The 14,463-nt window shown below is 41.2% G+C and overlaps 1 protein-coding gene across 2 annotated transcripts in view; it reads right to left on the bottom strand.

The window, feature by feature from the left end:
* The window catches only part of LOC143102346 (carnosine synthase 1-like), a 35,679-nt gene extending 21,422 nt beyond the window's left edge, over positions 1-14,257 (bottom strand). The window contains exons 1-4 of one of the 2 annotated variants that reach the window (XM_076265875.1): positions 14,068-14,257; positions 12,574-12,627; positions 6,561-6,650; positions 2,765-3,222 (exon numbers count right to left, since the gene is read on the bottom strand). In XM_076265875.1, coding sequence (XP_076121990.1) covers positions 2,765-3,222; positions 6,561-6,650; positions 12,574-12,627; positions 14,068-14,185 — 720 coding nt within the window. In that variant the 5' untranslated portion in view covers positions 14,186-14,257. The remainder of the gene's footprint in view (positions 1-2,764; positions 3,223-6,560; positions 6,651-12,573; positions 12,628-14,067) is intronic. The other variant, XM_076265876.1, reaches the window with a different exon arrangement.
* Positions 14,258-14,463: the final 206 nt, after the last annotated feature.

Genomic DNA, 14,463 nt, shown 5'->3' with positions numbered 1-14,463 from the left:
GGGATGGGCGAAAATACATCAGAATGTATTTTAAAATAAATACCTAAAATACCTAATACCTGGGTCTGGGAAAGGTTCGTTCACAGTCCATTTCCAAAGGGCGTTCCCAAACGGACGCCGATCAAAATGCCTCGGACGCAATAGGAGAGGCCAAAAACCAATCAGAGCAACGAAAGAGACAGAGTGATGGGAACACACAATATGCAACACTGTCTGGTTGTAGGGAGAAGCAGGAAGAATTAACCACTTTTTAATTAAACGTAGGCTAATTTACAAAGACATTGTACCACACTGAAAGCTAATATTTTTTCACTAGCAATTTACATCTGCCCTCTGTCAAACGCAATTGCATTTTCAGCTCTGAACAAAACCGTGCACGTTCAAACGAGCATTTTGTTTCATTCGTGCTTTCTGGCTGACCGGGACATATAAAGCATGAATGGGGGACGAGAAACTTGAGGTTGGTATGAAGGAGTGTATTGTGTATGTGAGCAAAAATTGTACACTTTGCATATGGGGCAACCACATAACCGGTTCCATGTGTTCGAATTGGATGACTAAAGTTCTCAAGAAACTTGAGGTGTATGAGGGAGTGTATTGTGTGTGTGAGCAACCTACATGTTACTTATGCCTGTCAGCACCAGTGCTGCATTCATTGTTTTGCACTTTTATAATCACATCACCAAAAGTAGGTTATTGGTTTTACCAAATGTATTTGGCAGTATTTTTTAACTACAGTACACACCTATAAAGTATTTTGATACAAAATATGATGCAATTTTTTTCCAACTAAATAAAATACAAAATTGTATTTTAAATACACGTATCAGACATGTATATCCCTGGCTGTTGGCTGCAGCAACTCAAGCTAGGTAGTACTGATTATTTTGTGTTTGTTTTGTGTTTATGTTAGTTTTGATCCAATTTGACAGCTTTGCTCTGTTGCCCACCCAAAATTTCTACCAGCCCATCCAAATATAGTAGTAGGCCTACTATGTTAGAACCAGCCCTGCCCTGCATGGAGACATATTTTACGATAATAATGGAGAAAATGTTTGGCAAAACTTTTTGTTAATGGAATCTCCCTCCCTCAGTCATCTATTTGCGCAACAGCCCACATTCTGCATTCAATCCAGCGAGACAAGGCAAAAGTGGAAGGTGCGCAATGTTTCATTTATCCCTCCTGATCGGGACGAATAAAACAGGCATGGGGGATGAAAGAAACATGTACACAACTGTATACAGTTTAGCCCAAGCTATGTAAACTTCCCATAATTTCAATATTTTACAACAAATGCTTGACTGGTTGAATGGTCATACATGTCATCAGAATATCGCTACCTGTAGCCTAGATGCGACGATTGTTTAGTGAGTAGGCCTAAGCTTGATGAACCATAAATGAAAAGTTTTCTTAACATTACATTAGGAATTTTTTGCCATTAAACACTTTTACAAAAGTATAGGCCTAGCCTACAGTTAACACTTAATGACCTATCAAATGTCGGCGACTTAAGTGTGTGATTAGATAAATAGGCACTGGCAGATGCAATAGGTAAATAGATATCTTTGCGTGTTAGCACAAGCAGTAGCCTGTAGGCCAATAAAGGCAATCGTGTTTGACACTTACATTTCTGACGTCTGATACTTCAAACTGCTGCAAGTGCATCATAAGGTCCTGCCTTAGACCATGTTAATGGCCAATCGTAGACTAAGATTTGGGGGTGGCACCTGGGGTGGCCAATCGAATCTCAAGGGTGGCCTGTGCCACCCGGAGCCACCCCTCTGGCTCCGCCCCTGTGTGTAAGACGGCGGGCCTTGAATTTAAACATGGAAACAATTTCATCATGGTCCAGACTTTCTGCCAACTCTCTTTCAAAAGACAGTAAGCTATTTAACTGCCGTGTGTGCATTGAGGACCTGATGGGTGTATTCACCCGGTGAACAAAACACTTAACCCTTAGAACCCTAGACTGTTTTAAAGGCATTTTCACTAACTTTAGTTATAAGCATTAATCCTTGTCATTGTAAGTGCCATTTACACATGCTATATTTTGATTTTTAAATAATACAAAGACAAAAAGCATATTATACAATTTACATTTTGAAATGTATCTCACTACAGTAAGCTGCCAGCTGGACATGACATTCATGTATGTGTCCTGAATCTGGCAATATAACAACCATGGTGGAGGCGGACTTTGGAGCTGAGAAATTTACAGACATATATGGTGTGCGCCTTACAGAAATAAATGCCATTTTTTATTTAGTGATGAAAAATGACCATTCTGCGCTCCATATCTGTGACACAAACTGATATGACTTGACCCAAGTTTGCTTGGTAATAAGAAGTAATAAGAGCAATGGCAAAAGTATCAAAGTATAAAAAGTATCTGATATGTACAAAAAGTATTGGATGTACATGTGCAATGAATGTAATGCACTTCCACGTTTCTAAATAAAACAAAACACATCTCTATCTGGACTTATTCTTCTTAGCACAATTTTTGTTCATATCATTATAGTGACATTTGTAATTATTAATCCCTAATCAATGCCATTAGATAGAATAATACGAAAAGGGAAAGAACAGGACTAATACTATTAAACACTATTGTAAAAAGAAAACATAACATATCACAAATCTGTTCATGAATTTGTATATGGGACACATACAATGTTGACTTTATCGCTACAGCCTACTATAATATATCACTTCATTACACAGCAATGGCATTACTTACCGATATTGGTAAAGGGAACTTACTTTGTCAGAACCTTGTACCTCCGGCTGTTGAAGAAAGTCACTGATGACCTTCTCCATAGATTCCTGTAGATCTTCCTTTTCTTGTGTAGGGTGGAGCATGAGGGAAGGGTGTGAGGAGACTAACCCCTCTGGAGGGCGATAGGAGAGGGCCAGCATAGGAGGGAGAGGCACCCCCTTCCCCCCCAAGAGCTGGTAGTTCAACAGAACATCCTCAGTGAGGGTATTGAGTTGGGGAGAGCTGCAGGTCAGGCAGTCCAGCCCCTCCCCCACAGAGGGGCCCATTGAGCCATCTTCTAGGAGGTACATGACACGACAGGGAGAACTGAAGGTGTCCAGGTAAGTATAGCCCCCAGCCTCAAAGGTAACAGCCTTCAGGATAAACAGGGAGAACAGGCCTGATTGGGTGTTGGAGGGGGATCTGCACACCCAGGAGGGGCACAGGCAGAGCATCATTCGACCTGAGAACAAAACCAACAAAACATATTTTTTCATTCCTGATATAACGTTGAATATCTGGCGATACTGATACCGGGGATGGACAGTATTTCAAATACAAAATAGTATTTTGTCATTTGTATTTTATTGGGGTTCAAGAAAATGACTGAAAAATGTGTATTTTATATCCAGGGTTGGGTCAGATTACTTTGAAATGTAATCCATTACTGATGACAGATTACATGGCAATTTTTGTAATCAGTAACATAATCAATAGAATTACCCAAAACATGTAACATAATCTGATTACTTTAGGATTACTTTTTACACAACTTGCACACGACAAACACATTCTTATTTTCCACAGTCTTTAATTCAGATGCGATATTGCAAAGTGCTGAATGCAGTTTTCCTGGACTGGAACCGGTCTATCGGTCAGCGTCAACGGCTCCTCCATCTTGGGTTTTATTTGAACCTTTTTCATCAAGAAACGACACAGGCAATTGGATGATAGTGACATCTAGTGGACAAACAAATGGACTGCTTGTCAAATTAAAACATTAGTTAGGCTATTATAAAAAAGTTGCAACGTTTGCAAGATAAAATGTAATCAAATAATCCCCAACAATGTAACTATAATCTGATTACACATTTTTTTATTGTAATCTGGGAGTGTAATCTGTGATACGTGTAATCCAGATAACATGTAATCCAATACTACCCAACCCTGTTTGTATCAAAATACTTGGTGTGTAATTTTGTTTAAAAATGCTGCCAAATATTTTTGGTAAAACCAATAGTTTTGGTGATCTGATTATATCATAAAAGTGCAAAACAATGAATGTAGCCTCTGACTGGTGCTGGCTTAGTCATTTGCACAGACTTATTAATATTGAGATTCAGGAAGATGATCCAGTGAAAGATGAGTAACGTGTAGGTTGCTCACAGACACAATACACTCCCTCTCACACCAATCCACTCACTCAACCACATGGTTATTGCTCACCCACACTGTTTGCCTGTTTTTGGTAGAACTTTGGAACAACCTCCAAAGCTGAAGATACACAAGGCACCTTTCTGAGCATGTTGCTGGGCAATGTTCCTGAGTATTGTTGTTCTGGCACGTTCCCTCATTTTTCTTGATCATCAATAGGTAAATTAACTTCATGGGCTCTATCTTGGCGATCTAAAACCTATGGTCACTAGCAAAAAGCTTAAATACATTTAGGGGTGTGTCCAGTCCACATTCAGGGTGGTTTTGTTATCAAACTTGGGGCGCTTGGCACAAAAAGGAGGTTCTTATGTTACTTAAAGGAGAATTCCGGTGTGATATTGACCTAAAGTGTGTTGAAACATGATACCGAATGTATGTGAACGTATGTCTCATAGCTCATCTCAGCTTGTCCCCTGCACTCCAAAATCTGGCGCTAGTTAGCCGATGCTACCAACAGATTTTCAAAGGGGGTGCCTCGAGCATCTGCCTAGCCATGCAAATAAATCACCGATTTCGGAGTGCAGGGGACAAGCCGAGATGAGCAAAGGGCAAAGGGTTCACTGACAAGGGGTTACCATTGAAAACATAGCCTGAAAAAAGCAACACTTACCCCAATAATGTTCGAATGACTAAATAAAAAACCTAAGGACATTTATCCTGCAGAGGAGTTGCTGCTTACATCTCATGACAGTGCGTCATCAGCTGTGCTTCATATGCGCCTTTCACTATAGACCAGGTTTTTCTTGGTCAGTGGCGTAATGCTTTTTAGATAGTATAAGATAGCTATTTTTATTTATTTATTTAATTTATTTTTCCTTTATTTAACCAGGGGGGTCATATTGAGACTATAGTCTCTTTTTCAAATGGTCCCTGGCCAAGAAAGGCAACACTGTAAGTAAAAATAGAGAAACCTCATCTACAAAAGACAAACAATGAACCAACAACAAACAGAAACCATGCACACATTAACAGCAGCAAACACTAGTACAGACAAAGAACACAAAAAGCAACAAACAGAGCACACCACAATTACATAACATTACGACACCACGCCAGACCACACCTTATGTCGTAATTGCCACACCCCTGGGCACATTGTTTAATAAAAGTGAAGCGCATGGCGATACATTTGAGTGTAAGATAGGAAAAAGCTTTGCGTCGGGATAAGATTAAGCTTTGCGCCGGGTTTCTAATCGTCAAAATAGGGCCCCATATGGGATATGCCATTTCTAGGCTTTCTTCCCCCGAAATTGCACTGTGCCTACTTCAGAGGGCACTGTTCCCACCTATTTTTGCCTACAATCAAATGCTTGACCTCTTTAGAACGCTAAGACCCTGTCATTTCTTAGGAAACAATCAGAATAATTGTCTGAAGTATTCACACAGAGTAACAGAGGTTAGAATATTGTTTTTTTTCTTTCTACCGGGTTACAAACATCTATGAACTGACCACATTTCATCCCTCTAAGTCACTTGAGAAACACAACTCAGCCCTAACACCAGGTCTTGTGAAGCTGTGTGTAAAAGTAGATCAATATAGAAGAAAAGATGAGTGGTTTACACAATTATTTGTAAAGGTATGTCCAAATGTCCATGTGACAGACCCCCCAATAGGACTTTTGGCTATCCAAAATGCATACTGACAATAAAAGGCTTACTGTATATGAACCCCTTGGTGTAGAAGCATAATCATGGTCCCAAATGAAAGGTAACGCACTGAAGTTTCTTGTCAACTTATATTGGATAAAACAACATGAATTATATTTCTATGGATTATTGTGGATATTTCAAGACCCAATATACTGCATATTGCTACACAATGGCTAGAGGGTAGGGAAGTACTTTCTCATATCGAAATCGAAACACATGCAACCAGTTATGCAACATTGTTCAAAAATTTGCCCCATGTATCACCTAACGTATTTGTTGACAGTTTGCAGATTTATGGCATGAAAAGGCAGAGAAAAGCTGTTGCTCTCAAACACTGTTCACTTAATCAACAGAGTCAGGTATGAAGGAACAGATTAAATAGACAGAAGGTTTGCAAAGTGATTTCATGCTCATTTTAAAGAGTATTTTAGTATTTTCAAAATACAAAAATACAGTAGGCCTACTTTATTTTGGTACATGGTGTGGCTACTGTATTTTGTGGTTTATTTTGATAGACGTAAGAGCAGGGTTAATGTATTTCTGCCTATCTCTGACCGATACCAATCTGATACCATCACTAGTAGAGACAATAGAAATCTACCCCAATGAAATTGCATGATATTCTGTAGGAATATCATGCAATTGGAAACGAGGCATTCATGAAATGATACCCTTATGTGGTCATTATTTCTTCTATTGAGGTAGATTGTCAATTACCTGGGCATTTCTTGCCACCAGCCAGCAAAAGTGAGAGGTATTTATCAGGAGATGCCATGACACAGATTATTACATCACACCTGCCAACATCTGCAAAAAAAAAAAAGAATACACTTCATATAATACAACCAATGTGAGGCTATGTCATGTGTATTGCATTAACTGAAAAAGCATTTAACACACAGTTTAGGGAACACGATATTAGCCATTAATACATAAGTAATGTCTGTATTTATTGGTGCTCAATAAGATCTGTATTAAGTGTCATTACACATATATTATGTCTTTATTCAACAATTTCTTACTCACACTGAATAGGTAATTTATTCTTGGTAAACATAGTTGGTCTTGATCTAAGGTTATTGATATATAGTACGGATCAAAATAAAAACTAAATAAATACTGGCTAAGAGTGTCTTAACAGGTACTTCTCACTGAGGTCACCAACAGGACATACAGGGGAATTACAACTATCCAACTACGTTCCCATTCTTTCCATTCTACGTACAATTATCCAACTACGTTCCCATTCTTTATTGTATTTCCTTGTGATGAATCAGATTAGTGTGCAAAATAGCATACATCTAATGGTCATAACAATGTGATTAAAAGCGGACAAATAATTAAGTTATGAAACGAGACGTTGCCAGAATAGTTTGCCATTATCTTGTGTAAGTGTAGGCTATGTTTTATTAGGCATATGAGGTAAAAGCAGAGAAGGAACATGTGGTTTAGTCTGTGCTGCGTCAAAATCTAAGCCTATATGTTATTTAAGCCTACACATTTCCTCACTTTCTTACTCAACCTTTAAACGTCTTCTTAAGTGACACCCCGAAACATTATTGCACAGGCAGCACACACAGTAGGACTCTCACAAGTAGCAAAGAACTGGCATGACCGATGTACCGAGCAGTGTTGCCACAGTTACCTTGAAAAAGTAATCTGATTACGGATTACTGATTACTCCTTTAAAAAGTAACTTAGTTACTTTACTGATTACTTGATTTTAAAAGTAACGGTACCGATCCACTTGCACGACACTTCATTTTGTCGTGTCGCATAGATGTCGCGCTGCCTCCCCACGTTCAGTCGTGTGTGGGCGTTTTGTTTAAAATGTCAGTTACCAGCTCATACTCAGTTCGTTTTAACGTATCTTAAGTGTTTTTCCACAAATGGACCACAATTTTAGGCATGTACTTAACAGTATACAACACATTAATAGCCTAAACAAACTATGCAAGCCATTTGGAAATCTTGTTGTATTTAAACTACTCAATGCAATCTCAAATCCTTACCAGAAACACCAACAGTCAATATATTCATCCAAATCGTTTTGTTTGTTTTATGGACTACTAGGTGGTCGTGGAAGAGATCGTTAAAACATTATTTAGTAACACTTTACTGGCATCACTGGTACCGAGTAGCCTAAGCCTAATATGTTAATATATCTTCCAACAAACATAAAAACGGTGCAACAATCTAATCTTAAATAATTACATTTGGGCAGTTCCAGCGTTGTGGATGTGACAATTGGACTCATATTGGTAAACAAAATGCCTTAGAGTGGGGGCAAAATTAGTATCAGTGAATTAATTTGCATAACCTTTAATGCAACCTCTGTCCTCTGAATACTGAGAAATCCTCAAATTTCATATAATCAATTTCATCCTAAGAATACAAGGCATTTTATCAGCGTTATGGATGTGACATGAAATGGACACACTTTTGTGAGAGATTACAGGTTTTCTACAAACTCTGTGAATTTTGAAGTAAACTGCCGAAACTATGATATATGTAGCATGAAGTAGACTTGAATGAACACAAAAAGTGTGTTTTTGAAACTATGCGTCATTTTCGTAATGCATTATGTAGGAAAAACTGGCGTTATGGATGTGACGGTTTCACGTTATGGATGTGACGTGTCTGAACCAGTCCTCGACAAACTACATAAAACACATAATTAAGTAGTGAATTTTGATATGAAACAATTGAAATAGTAATCATGAAAAACTAGCGATGAAATTATTGCTTCCTCAGTGCCGACTAAGATCCACAGGAAGAATCAGGACAACAAGTCATTTAAAATATAAAAAATATTTTTTTTTTTCTTTTACCGTCATCAATTTTGGTCAGTGATTCCCGGGTTACTGAAACACCAGGGAACATGAAACTTGGTGGCCACTCTCCTAAATAACTAGCCCTACCTGAACCGTTGCACCCAAGATGACAAAATATTTATGGTCAGAGGCGCACCTTGTCAACAGGCAAGGCAAGCAACTGCTTGGAGCCCCGAGCTGCTGGGGGGCCCAGAGACCTGGTCTCAGCGCGTTTTCCGGTGCGACAAGCGAGAACAGTACATCTGTACATGTATGCTATAATGCATATAAACAGCGGATCTGTGTTCAAAAGAGTTCAAATAATCCACACATTTTTAGGCTACTGTGGTAAACGTCAATCGAGGGTGTAAAGTGATGACGGATCAACATCGGAGTTTGGCATTGATTTAATGAAGTTATATAGTAATGTAACGTTTAATGCACACGACATCAACGTTGTTCAATGGCAGCTTTATTGGCTCAAGAACGAGGGCAGGGACTCAGACAGACCAAGGCACAGAACACAATGCAAACAGGGCAGGTCAAGCACGCACACACACCACACATACAGGGGAGGACGCAGCCCCCCACACTAAAAGGATCACACACGAGGGAGAACTAAAAGGGGAACATGTTACAATAAAGACGCTAACATTACACGTATAACTTAGGAGAATAACGACATAAACCCCCCAAATGTTCACCCTCGTGTCCCAGCATGCCTTTCGCTGGAGAACGCTAACACAGTCTTTATGCGCCGACGTTACACAGCTCCCCCAACAAGCCATTGCCGTCCTCGGCAATGCCCACGAGGTAGCCACATGCTAACGTCGGCGCACGTCGCCCGCCACTCAGTTCAGTGCGACAGTACCGCCAACTCACGTGGGGTGCACGCGCCGCAGGAGCTCACTCAACGGGGCGCCACGCTGCTAGCAATCCAGTTCGGGCGTGCTAGCAGCCACGTGGCCGACCCGCTCGTCACCAGCTCCCTCTCAGCAGCCGCCCTCAGGCTGCACTTTCCGCGGCGTGTCACCACGGCACTCCTCCTCTCCAGACGGGGCCCTAGGTGGCCTTACAACCGTCAACACTGTACCAAGCACCGGGGTTCGAGGGGGGCCAGGTGAAGCTGCGCCAACGCCACTCCGCTCCGTCGAGTCGCCGACCAGGACAGACAGGCACCGACTCCACAGCAACCGGACCGCGCTGAGCTCTCCCGCTGCAGCTACCGTCTTCGGCGTCCCTCCTCGTGTTGCCATCTCGCAGAGCCGTACTGCTCTGTTCCCGGCCCGTTCCACTCCTTCGCGGCCTCGGCGAAGGCACGACCCCCGAGATGGTCGTGCTATCGAACTCCACACAACGAACTTTTTTCAAAAGGCGCCGGCCAACAGGCCAACTAGAACGGGCGCCCACACAGCACGGTGCCTCTCACACGCACCCAAAAGTTAAAACACACAAAAACAGTCCCACACTAAAGGGCCTTTCCGTCGAAGCTGCCCCACCGTCGGGAATTCGCTGCCCTCAGCGGCTCCGCCATCCGTCCATCGTCTAGGAACCTCTTCCTCGCCGCACTCCCTCGGCTGTGCTCACGTGTCGCGGCTCGCAGTGGAGTCAGCGCCCAGGCCAGCGTCTTCTCCGCGACCGCTTCTTCCGGCCAGATCTCCTCCCATGGCAGCAGGCAGGTCCCGGCGACAGCTCCTCTCCTCCGTCGACTGTAGCGATAGAAGGCCCCGAGCCTTTTAGTAGCCCTCACAAGGTCTCTCCCTGGATCCTCTTGCGTGGGCCTCCACCCGGTGATGAGGTCTCCCGCTCCCAGCTTCTCTCGCTGGGCGGAGGCCATGTTCGAAAGTCGCTTCTGACACCAATGTAACGTTTAATGCACACGACATCAACGTTGTTCAATGGCAGCATTATTGGCTCAAGAACGAGGGCAGGGACTCAGACAGACCAAAGCACAGAACACATTGCAAACAGGGCAGGTCAAGCACGCACACACACCACACATACAGGGGAGGACGCAGCCCCCCACACTAAAAGGATCACACACGAGGGAGAACTAAAAGGGGAACATGTTACAATAAAGACGCTAACATTACACGTATAACTTAGGAGATTAACGACATAAACCCCCCAAATGTTCACCCTCGTGTCCCAGCATGCCTTTCGCTGGAGAACGCTAACACAGTCTTTATGCGCCGACGTTACAGTAATGCTAATTGGCAGAAAGATTGAACATGGTTTGCCACATCTAAATGACAATATACTTGAGCTAGCTAGCGATAGTTACAACTAGTTAAGCAAGGAGATGGTTAACATTATGTTTGGATTTGTAGTAATCCCAATGCGAAAAGGACCAAGCATGCATTCATTTTTAAAATCGCATTAATCGTGTGCAGATTTTTAATTTTAAATCGTCACTTGTTCTGTTATCAACGGTTCTCTTTGGCTGCTAATATTTGACCCTTTGATGCACCGTTTCTTGTCCTTAAACTGACACAGACAGTTGCTAGAAGATAATAAACATTAACGCATGAACTCCCTCCCTCGGCCAGCGCTTCAATGTTGCGCTTTTGTGCCTCTGCTTGGAACATGATAGACCACCTTGAAGGTGCCGCTGCGTTTCGTAGTGCGGTATGATAGGCTATTCTTTTCAAACAGCGACAGCGTTGTTGCCTATCAGAAACACAGGCTTTGCATGTGTGAATCCAGGTAGGGTGAACGCAACATTTTCTTTCCATTCCTCTTTATAGGCCCAGCTATTTTTCTCCCAGCTCCAACTCCTGTAGTTCGCTTTTCACTCTGCATGCTAATATTTCTTGTAGGCAAACAATAAACATTGTAACATTGTCAGGGGATGGGTCAACCAAGTAGCCTATTTAAGAATAAAAGTAATATAGACTTTATCCAAAGAAATAATTAGAATAAGTCAGGCTCCGTGCTAAACTGTAAATCAATGCCAAACTTATAGTAGCCTAGTGCCCACATTTACTATTCACAATATTGAAAGGGGAGATAAAATAGAGTTCATTAAGAGAAATTAATTACTAATTTTGGGTATAGGACCCCAATAAAACTATTTCATTTCTATACTTTATATTTTGTACAAAGTTTATATTGGAGTTTTAAAGTATGTTTTAGTTATTTATTAACTTTTTTATTCTTTACATTTATATTGTCAAAAAAACAAGGTTTTTCATGTTTGGAACATTTTAATTTAAAAAAATGATTTATTTCATAAATTTTCGTTGGTGTCAGATTATTTATAGCCTAACATAATGATGATGAACACTGGTTGGTAGGGCCCCCTAGGATTTTTTGCTTAGGGCCCCCACAGACCCTAGAATCGCCTCTGTACATAGGCTATGAACTGGCTCCCCAGATTCTCTTATATATTATTTCAATACGTAGACTATTTTAAACAATCATTTTAATGCCTAATTTACGATTAGCATCTATTGTCCATGCAGCACAGCGAATCAAAGTTAATACAGGCTACTTTCCATTTTGCATACGTTCAGTTGTAGGCTATCTATAACTAAAGCTTGACTGAAATATTGTAAAACAATGTAGTTATTTTAAAAATGTATGGGAAGAGTGAAATCACCTATTAGTTTAGATGGGTCCTTGCAAGTTTCTGCTGAAAAACTGCTAACCCGAGCTGCACGTTATTATGAATGCATTTAAAGATGCGGTTATTTTTTTTAAAAATGTAGCCAGTCGCCCGCATTAAAAAAAAAGCGGGATATGCGATTATATTTCACAACTTTACGAAGTACTGTGACTGGGAAAGGCTGGCAAGCAAGCCACAGACAGATGGGGATTCACTTCCCTGTTAGGTAGGCTTAGGCTAGGCCAGCAACAGAGATGCATGTTGGAGAGATGCATGTTGACATCAAACCATGGAACGAACGCAAGTTTACCCGACTGCTGTTCCTGCTGTTCCTTCTCGTGACGTTTCTTCCGTTTTTCATGCCCTGATGCAAATAGAAATTTGGGGTGGGCAAAATGAATACAATGTGTCAATGTTGCTGGCCTAGCCTAAGCCTAGCCTACCCTAACAGGGAAGTGAATCCCCATCTGTCTGATTCAGATCAAAGTGTGTGACGTGACCTAAGTGCACTGTCCGCTGTCTTCGTGCTGACTGAATGACACAGAGCATGATATTGTGAACAATGGCAACGCCGGCTGCTGAAAAGGCTAAAACTAAGCCATTCTAGTCCTGCTGGACACAAGAGTTTGGTTTTGTATTTGTGAATGGCCCAGGGCCCAGTTTCCCGATAACGACGGAGACACGCTCTTAAGATGGTTTTCTACGATTCATCTTACGATCGTTCGTTTGGTTTTTCCGACTGTTTCCCGAACATGCTCGCAGCGTGAACGCGCGTGCACTGCTCTTAAGATGCTCTTAAGGGGAGCTGTCCACGTTAATAGTTCTGAAATATCCTCTGATTTGACAGTTTGCACGTCACAGCTATAGGCCTACCATTTAAACTTCGGATCTACACATTAATTCACATCAATACGAAAATAGAAACACTTTGACATCTGCATGTAAGCATCCCTAGGTTATATACCACACAGAGACATAAATAATTGTAATTATTTTAAGATTAGATTGTTGCACCATGCAATAATTTTTCGCGGTGTCAAGAACACGTTTGAAGATAAGAAAGAAGTCGAGTAAGAAAGAGAGGAAATATGTAGGCTTAGATTTTGATGCAGTAGGCTACAGACTAAACCACATGTTGCTTTCTCTGCTTTTTACCTCATAGGCCTAATTAAATATAGCCTTCACTTAGCAAAGATAATGTCAAACTATTATGGCAACGTCTCGTCTAATAACTTGATTGCATTTTGTCCGCTTTTCATCACATTATTATGACCATTAAATGTAGGCTATTTTGCACGCTAAAATCTGATTCATCACAGGTAAACACAATAAAGAATGGGAACGTAAATTGGATTATGTATTCTAAGTTGTAATTCCTCTGTATGTCCTGTTGGTGACCTCAGTGAGAAGTACTGTTAAGACGCTCTTAGCCGGTAAGGAGTACTCTGGAGCACTCGTAGATCTACGAGTGTTTTCACGACGCTCTTAAGCTACGATGGTTTCGGGAAACAGTCGGCAAATCTTAAGACGTTCGTAAGAGGGACTTTACGACGCTCTTAGGCTTAAGATGCTTTCGGGGAACTGGGCCCAGGGCGTTTCTAGACTTTCAGGACAACCTGGGCTTAGCCCGTCTGTACCGGAAAGATGTAAAGATTTTTTATATAGGCTAACACCGGCAAACGACTCAAAGTAAGCTATTGTTTGTATAAACAGTCCTTTTTAATACACTATCTGTAGCCTATTTACAAATTTTATTTGTCAATGCCTCGTTTTATACTGTACATGCATATAAATGAGCTCTTACCTTTTGTAGGGTTTTGAGTACGGTCTCTAGTCTTGGGAAGAGCAAGTTCACATAATATTTGCTGCAAGGTCGAGTAGCTTTGGGGCAAGAAGCTCTTGTCTTTTTTTGAGCTGTCCATGATACGCAGACTGTAAAATGTGTGTTGTGTCCTTTATACTAATGTTAACACTGAAAGATGGGTCAGTCTGAGGCAGGTAGTGCATGACTTTAAGCTGAAGTGTAATGTTCCCGCCCCCTTCTCAACCCCCAACCCCTGGATCACTTCTTAGCATTTTCTCAAACTTATATAATGGGTTGTCCAGATTCCTAGGTCCTCACTTCCCTTACGAAAAATAACTCCAGTAATAAGATTTAGTAGTAATATGGTAGTATAATACCTCCATAATATCCTTACCT

This window comes from Alosa pseudoharengus, unplaced genomic scaffold (genome assembly GCF_046254945.1).
Source record: "Alosa pseudoharengus isolate Yale_2024_CS ecotype anadromous, Long Island Sound unplaced genomic scaffold, YU_APseudo_1.1 YU_APseudo_1.1_scf_4, whole genome shotgun sequence".
Classification (NCBI taxonomy): Eukaryota; Metazoa; Chordata; class Actinopteri; order Clupeiformes; family Clupeidae; genus Alosa; species Alosa pseudoharengus.
The sequence above is the reverse complement of the archived record's forward strand: the minus strand, read 5'-3'. Positions and strand labels throughout refer to the sequence as shown.